The sequence below is a fragment of the Octopus bimaculoides genome, chromosome 12 (genome assembly GCF_001194135.2).
Source record: "Octopus bimaculoides isolate UCB-OBI-ISO-001 chromosome 12, ASM119413v2, whole genome shotgun sequence".
NCBI lineage: Eukaryota > Metazoa > Mollusca > Cephalopoda > Octopoda > Octopodidae > Octopus > Octopus bimaculoides.
The window spans coordinates 57,616,223-57,624,755 of record NC_068992.1 but is presented as its reverse complement, the minus strand read 5'-3'; the positions used below and the strand labels follow the sequence as shown (position 1 = coordinate 57,624,755).

The 8,533-nt window shown below is 40.1% G+C and overlaps 1 protein-coding gene across 12 annotated transcripts in view; it reads left to right on the top strand.

Annotated features, from left to right (window-relative positions):
* LOC106868187 (unconventional myosin-IXAa) overlaps positions 1-8,533 on the top strand; it is a 213,418-nt gene that overhangs the window by 93,509 nt on the left and 111,376 nt on the right. For 11 of the 12 annotated variants that reach the window (XM_052972194.1, XM_052972200.1, XM_052972199.1 and 8 more), the window contains 6 exons: positions 20-100; positions 449-559; positions 1,737-1,859; positions 2,920-3,069; positions 3,888-4,066; positions 4,373-4,534. In XM_052972194.1, the coding sequence (XP_052828154.1) occupies positions 20-100; positions 449-559; positions 1,737-1,859; positions 2,920-3,069; positions 3,888-4,066; positions 4,373-4,534 (806 nt within the window). The remainder of the gene's footprint in view (positions 1-19; positions 101-448; positions 560-1,736; positions 1,860-2,919; positions 3,070-3,887; positions 4,067-4,372; positions 4,535-8,533) is intronic. The other variant, XM_052972193.1, reaches the window with a different exon arrangement.

Sequence of the window (8,533 nt, the reverse complement as noted above, 5' to 3'; positions counted from 1 at the left end):
TTTCTACTTTCTCCTGCAGTGGTCCCTCTCCAGGCTGATGGAAGCTCTAAGTCAAGGCAACCCATTCTTTGTACGTTGTATCAAGTCTAATTCTGAAAAGGTACGTGGGTCTTTATATATTTTAATTATTTTTCTTTTTGTACACCTAACATTGGCTGTCAACACCAAAAGGTACGGATTTTAACAGTGGTAGCAATGAGGATGATAATGGTGATGTTGATAACAATAAAGGTAGTGATGGCTGTGGTGATGATGATGATGATGATGATGATGACGATGATAAAAGTAGTGATGGGTGTAATGATGATTGTGGTAGTGCTGCTGATGTTGATAGTTGCAAAAGTAGTGATGATGATGATGATGGTGGTGGTGGTGGTGTTGTTAATTTGTCATTTTTACCATTCCTGTTGTTGATTTCTTTTGTCTATTGTGTCCTTCCCTTCTTCAGGCTCCTTGTCAATTTGATGATGACCTAGTTCTACGTCAGCTCCACTACACAGGCATGTTGGCTACCGTGAAGATTAGACAATCTGGATACAACTACCGACTCACATTTGATGTAAGTCTTTTCTCCTCCTCCTCCTCCCCCATTCTTTTTGCCCTCCTCCTCCTCCTCCTCTCCCTCGTTACCAGGTGAGCTATTCAGCTGGTTCTTATTTTATTGACCCCCAAAAAGATGAAAGGCAAAGCTGACTTGGTGGAATTTGAACTCAAAACATAAGCACGAACGAAATGCTGTTAGGCATTTTGCCCAGCTTGCCACATTAATAGTAATAATAATAATAATAATAATTAATAAATGCCCTGATGCAGTACCAGGCAGTGGCTCTCATAGCTTCTGATTTTAACTGATTGGAAGTGTTATCTTGTACATTGTTTTGTCTTGGTATGAAAGATGGCTTACAGTAAATATTCTGCTGAATACCAAAGATTTGCTTGTCAGTTGTTTGATCTTAACCAGTTGAGCATGTCCCTTGGTGGCTGACGATATGTGTGTCTCTGAGAAGGAGCAGACGTAGTGGGGGAGCATCATAGCCATGTGTTGAGAGGAATTCTTTGGGGTTTGAATAATTCACCTTTGGAAACATGGGTGTTTCGTTCATCATCCTTAAATAACCCCTATTCAGGGACCTTTTGAGTGGGATGGGCTACTCGACCTGAAGAAAATTCTAACTGGGCTCCACCTGCAACGTCATGTGCTGTTTATCTTGATATGAGATCACCATGTCGCACACATATGGTTGTGATGCATGTGCCTGGTGTACCCTTATCAGACGGGTAGTCATGATGGGTATACTGGGCTTCGTATATTTTACTCAAGTGTCACTTTGATGGCATGCACTGCTCTCTCACTCAATAATAATAATAATAATAATAATTTTGGTACAATTTTGTTGGAGGGTAGACAAGTCGATTACATCGACCCCAGTGTTGAACCTTACAGGGTGAAAGGGAAAGTTGACCTACAGGATGAAAGGGAAAGTTGAGCCCTACAGGGGGAAAAGGGAAAGTTGACTTCAGCAGAATTTGAACCCAGGATGTAAAGATGTAAAAACGCAGAAAATGCCACTAAGCATTTTGCCTGGTGTGTTAATGATTCTGCCATTTTGCCACCTTAATAAAAATAATAGCAGTATTGGTTGTTCTTATTTCACTGATTTTAAAAAAAGACAATGTTTCATTTAACTGTTTTTCTATTTATTTATTTATTTGTTTGTTTCTTTCTTTCTTTCCAGGAATTCATTCATCAGTATAAAATTATTCTTCCAAATGGTCTTCTGAGTTCAAAGGAAGATGTAAAGAAATTCTTGGAATGCATGGATCTGAATCAAGAGAATTATCAGATTGGAATTACTAAAGTGAGATAATATAGTTTCTCTTTGGGTTTTGTTTTTTTGTTTTTGTATTGTACAATTAACTGATTAGTTATGGTTATCTTGAAGAAGGAAATGGTAAACGAAGATGTGCCGTCAGCACCAGGCCAGCCCCTACTTCAGCAAGAATGAATCACTTAATAGATCCTGCCTCTGTTTAATATTTTAGTATTTAAACCAGCTAGATCTGTCCCCAAAATCTTGCTTGTTTCATCTTTAAACCAGCCAGATCTGGCCTCTCACACCTAGTTCTACAATGTCATTTTAAAAATGAACCATTGGAACTATGAGATAATGCCTGATTAATTCGAAATAATGGGAATAAATAAGCATTACATTTGACAGAGTAATCTGAATGGTAAAGGGTTAAGATACAACGTGTTCTAGGTGCATATATTCTCTTCTTTATTGAAGATGGCAGAGTATGATTTAAGGAAGAAATGGCTGCTGTTTCTAGAAAATCATGTAGTGGCAAAGAAGTTTCTTTGTTGATGGCTTGAAACATGTGGGGGTTGGTGACAGGAAGGGCATCCAACTGTAAAAAACAAAGAAGATCTGCATCTAACTCAATGAATTTCTTCTAACTCATATAAGCATGGCAAAGTAGACATTAAAACAGTGCTGCCAGCAACACATAAAAGTGGCGCCATGTAAAAGCGCCCAGCATTTTGGTCAGTGGTTGGCATTAGGAAGGGCATCCAACCATTGAAACCATGCCTAACCAGGCTGGTGTCTGGTGCAGCCCTCCAGCTTGGCAGCTCTGGTCACACAGTCCAAACCATGCCAGCATGGACAATGGACATTTGATGATGATATACATACATACATATATATGCTGAGACCCCCTTCGGTCATGACTGACCATGGGATTGCGCCTAGAAAGTTACCCTCCCAGGCACAAGTCCGGGCAGGGTTGTTTATGGAAGATCAGCAGTCACCCATGCATACCGGCCAACAACACAATATGTGTGTGTGTCTGTGTGTGTATATTCTTGATGAAAATGTTAGTATTTCTGATCATCTTTTCATTGTCTTCTTACTCTAGGTATTTCTACGAGAGGTGGAGAAAGTGCGGCTTGATGAGGCTTTACATCGGGCAATTATGCAACGAGTGATAACCATACAACGATGGATGAAAGCCTTGTTGGAACGACAAAATTTCATCAAGCAACGAGCTGCTGCCTTGAATATTCAGGTAATTAACACAGAGATAAATTATAATTAAAACGTTTTAAATCCTTTGAGTCTAACCTGCCTGAGATTGGCCGTTTCAAATGGTAACTTAATTGTCCTTTCTACAACAGGCACAAGGCCTGAAACTTGGGGAGGGGCTAATCAATTACATTGACCCCAGTACATAACTGGTACTATTTGATTGATTCCTAAAAGATGAAAGGCAAAGTCAGCTTTGGCGAAATTTGGCCTCGGAATGTAAAGATGGATGAAATGTGCTAAGCATTTTGCTCAGCATACTAATGATTCTACCATTCTTGCTGCCTTACATTGGCTTAATAATCCTTCCTACTAAAGGCACAAAGCCTTGAAATTTGTGGGGAGGGGTATAGTCGATTACGTTGACCCCAGTACTTGACTGGTGCTTAATTTATCGACCCCGAAAGGATGAAAGGCAAAGTCAACCTCAGTGGAATTTCAAATCAGAATGTAGTGGCAGACGAAATACTGTTAAGCATTTCGCCTGGCAAAGCTAACGATTCTACCAGCTTGCATTAGCTTAATAATGATACTTATTTCAATAAATTCTTCATTGTTTTCAAGACACATGGTTGGGAAGCAAGCTTCTTAACAACACAGCCACTCCTGCACCTGTGGAAGAAACTTTTACAGAATAAAACAAAATTAATCAAAAATAAATATAAGTGTATAGATGTGTTGTAGTGGCTATCATGACAGAACCATGAAGAGAAAATTAAATAAAAGAAAGTTTACCCTTAGTCTTGTTCCGTTTGATCTTATATGATTCCATTTATGATAATCTGATGTTTTCTTCTATAGTGTCATGTAAGGCGATTCTTGGCCCAGAGAAAACTGGCTCACAAGAAGCTGGAACGAGATGCTGCTATAACTATACAGTCTGCTGTTCGTATGATGATAGCACGGAAGAAGTTTTTGATGGTCCAACAATCTGTTACTCTTGTGCAGCCTTTTATCAGAGGATGTCTGACTCGGAAAAGGTAATTACTTGTAACTGACTTCATTTATAGCAAAAAATTTCACATATATGTGTGTGTGTGTGTGTGTGTGTGTGTGCGCGCACACACACACACGCACACACACACACACACACACACACACACACGTAGAGATATAGATATACTCACACATACAAACACACACACACATACATACACACACACATATTGAGAAATCTTTTAAATGTATATATATTTGGTGAGAAATTTTTTTATTGTACAGAAACTGGAGTTTCCCCTGTTCGATCTTTTGCCAACACTGATGAGAATTTCTCTGCCTGATTTCAGGGTAACAAAGTTGTTGGAAGAAGCTCGTCAGAAGAAGATCACAGAACAGCAGGATTGGCAGTCATCGATTAGTGATGAAGGGATTCTGACGAAAGGATTCAGCGCTGAAGAACTGGAACTTGACACAGAACATCGACATGTTCAAAGGCATGATTCTGAGGAGTACGTCACCTTGTAGCCGGTGTTAATGTTTGTGTGTGATGTGCTTGCTTCCTTAGTTTTTTTGCTCTCCCGATATATGTTGTATGGTTTGGAGTCTTTTGATATTTTTTTTTATTCTATTGATCAGTGGGTTACGTTTTCTGTTTTTTTCTAAATTTTGTATAGTATCAAGATTTGCTTGTCTTTAATTATCATTAAAGACAGCGTTTAATTAGCGTAATGCTGGTCATATTAGCAGATAGTCTATAAAAATATCTATCTCCCCATCGCCCAAAAACTGTTGAATTTCAGTTGTACACTTAAGAATTTGTATCCCTAGCAAACATGTAAAGTTTTGAGTAGACAAGACTATGAGGAAGACTTTAGTTGGTAGCTCAGCATGTCAGAAATAGCAGCCAAATCTCCCTCAAAATACACTATCCTTTTATATAAGGACGTTTTGGATAATATATTCGCAGGCACATTTTTGCTGAAAATCAATGGGATGGTTCTGGCAGGAATATTCTCTGATGTGGGTTAAACAATGACTGTTGAGGAATCCAGGAATCAGCAACAGGTGGGCAACAGACGAGTAGTCTGTAAACCTTGAATTTGTTCTGGCAGAAATACCCTTTGATCTGGGGTTAAACAATAGCTCTAGAGCAGAGCAGGGGCTAACAACTGGTAGGCCACAGAGAAGTACTTTGTGAGCTTCAGATCTTCCTTGAAATCTTTTACAGATTTAATATATTTGTGGGTTACTGAGCATGGATGGCATTTGGATAATCTCTTGTGTTAGGATTTGTATTATCTCTCCTTATATAACCATTGCCAGTGATGGAAATGCTGGTGGGATATTCAGGGATATTTCTATACGTAAGATATCATATAATATCCGTGTGGACCTATTGGCGATCTTCTATCTTTTTACTTGTTTTAGCTAGTTGACTGTGGCCATGCTGGGTCACCACCTGGAAGTTGAACAAATCGATCCTAGTACTTATTTTTCATCAGTCTCTTTTGCCGAACTGCTAAGTTATGGGGATGTAAACAAACCAACACTGGTTGCCAAGCAGTGGTGGGGGACAAACACAAAGACTTGCAGGCAGGCAGAAAGATACATAGATAGATAGGTCATCATCATTTAACATGTATTTTCCATGCTGCCATGGATTGGGTTGTTTGATAAGGTCTTGCAAGCTGCAGGGCTGCACCAAGCTCCAGTGTCAGACTTGGCAAGGTTTCTATGCTGGATGCCCTTCCTAGTACCAACCTCTTTACAGAGTGTACTGGGTTCGTTCTGTTGTGCCACTAGCATTTGTGAGTTGTCCTTGGAAACATGCAAGATAGAAAAGGCAACATGAGGAGGTGGGGAAGTTCCCTCTGTTAAGAGGGGAGTATTTGGGAGAGGAAAGTGGAGGTGGGTTGTTAATTTTAAGCCAGGTGTTGAAAGGCTAAAGCATGATAGAAAAACAAGCAAAGGTGTCTTGCTGTAGAAGAAAGACATGGCTGAAGGGGGAAAGAAAAGGTAGTGATGGAGTGCTTGAGCATACTCTATCGACAAAAGGGTCAGCATAAGTGAAGATACAGACAGTGGGTCATGGGAAGGGAGGGGAGAGTGGATACTTTTATAAGGGTTTTTGTAGGGAGCAACAGGTAACTAAAGATAGAGAGTAGAGATGAATATAGTAAATTGGGAGGTGCAGTTGAAGGGGATACTAGAATGCAGATGGGTAAGGTGAGAGGCATAGAAGTGGCATAGGAAAGGAAATAGATCAGGAAGAGATATTAGCATGAGGAGCAGTGGAGAGCAAGATATAGAGGTACATAAGGGGTTATAGTAAGTGGGGCATAGTGAACAATATGAGAGGGCATTGAGAAAGGAAGCAGATAAGGGAGGTGTTAAGAATGGAGTATTGTGGAGGGGAGAGAGCAGTGACTGAATGCACAATAAGGAAGTACTGTACTTTAACGTGTATAAAGAACTTTCATGTATAAGGGACCCATTAATTTTGGGGGTTTAAAATTTTAAAAAAGGTTTTGTAAGGGATTATAATACTATCCATGTATAAGAAACTCCCATATTTTTTTGACAAAAAAGGGTTCCTTATACATCTTAAAATACGGTAATTGGTGGAAATAGTATGGGCAGGGATTAATAATGAAGAATGGAAGTGGTTCTAAGATGGGAGGGGGGAGGTGGAATGTGGCCAGAATGGAGGGGATGTATTATGTGCCAATTATGCTCTCTGGTGATTAGAAGAGCCAAGTAGTAGCATAGATGGGGGTGGGGGTGATAGGTGTCAGGATGAGAATCAGTGTGTGTGTGTGCATGGGGGAGGGGAATGTTTGCTGTGATAGAGCGGAGGCAGGGGCAGGGCTCTGCACATACAAGCATACCAATGGTTTTAGGGTACCATTTTTTTGCTGTATTGGATAGCAAAAGCACCAATCATCTTGGTCCTTTGTCGTCGCCTATCTAAGGCTCAGTATTATGGGATCAGCCTTTGATATTTTATTCCATGTCTTCTTGGATTTCCTCCTTCCACAAGTCCCATCCTTTTTAAGTGATCGGCACTGTTTTATGCAACTGTCCTTGTCCAAATGCATCATGTGACCAGACCAGTGCAGTCTTCTCTCTTGCACATTACATCCGATTCCTCTTATACCTAAACTTTCTCTCAATACATTAGCACTTTGTTGTAGATACACACTGACATAGTACAGAGCATAATAATCTCATTCCTGTCTAGTCTTCACATGTTCTCTGAATTCAAGGCCAACATCTCACTACCATGTAGCATTACTGTATGTTCATAAGCATCATACAATCTGTCTTTCACTCAGAGAGAGAGAGAGACCTTTTGTTGCCAACAGAGTTATTGGCTCTCTGAACATTCTCCATCATATTCTTATTCTAGTAACTACAATTTAAGAACATTCTCCTCCTCTGCTAATTAGGTCATCTAGGTAGCAGAAACTATTACTACCTGTAAGGTGCCTCCACAGAATTTGAGAAAACCAGTCTCCTGTGTATCCTTGGTCTTTATGGCACCTGTGCATCTTCCACATATAAGCACTACTTTCTCTGTTAACCTTTCTGTGATTCCACTGCACCTTTTGTGTGTCCATATCTCGCTCCAGGTACATCATTTGAGATAACTGTCTATACCTTTCCTCTGTATTGAACAGAGCCATTTACAAGAAGCAGGTGGAATCCTGTCTGTTTTCTTGCTTAGTAGAACTGGTTTATGCTAAGTTAACTTCAAGGCCCTTGAATTCCAGGTTTTGCTTCCACACCTGGAAATTTTTTTTTTATAATTCTGTTACAGATTCTATTATGAGAGCAAGATCATCAGCATTTAGTAGTTTCCAGGAGCAACCAGCCTGGAGGACAGTGATGAACAGAGGGGGACTAAAGAACTGAGCCCTGGTGAATGCCTACCTGTATAATAAATTCATCACTGTACGCATAGCTAACTCTTACTTTACTGACTGCACCTCTGTTGGCCCTTCACAAGCCATTCATCTATGCCTAGCTTCCTCAGAGACCACCTCCCATATCATAGAGTGAAGGACCCTATGAAAGGCTTTCTCCAGATCAGTGAATGCTAATGGTTTTACACTTAGCTAAATACTTCTGCAGTTGTCTGACCAGGAAGATAACACCAGTACGACTTCTCCCTGACACAAAACTGCATCTCATGTAATCTAACTCTGTTTCTAGTGACTATAACTCTCTGTGTGACTTTCATGACCTGGTCTAGAAGTTTGATACCTCTGTAATTATTTCTGTCTAAAGCATCTCCTTTACCTTTGTAGCAGTTAATGATAACACTGCCACACCAGTCATCGGGGATGACACTTTCCTGAATAACCTTGATTAACCATACAAGTGACTACACCGTATCCTAATCTGCCAGATGTTTTAAGCATCTCAACAGTAATTCCTGGTGGACCAGGGGGGGGGGGGGCTATCCTTGTCTTCTGTCTTCCTGTCTCTTATATATATAATATATA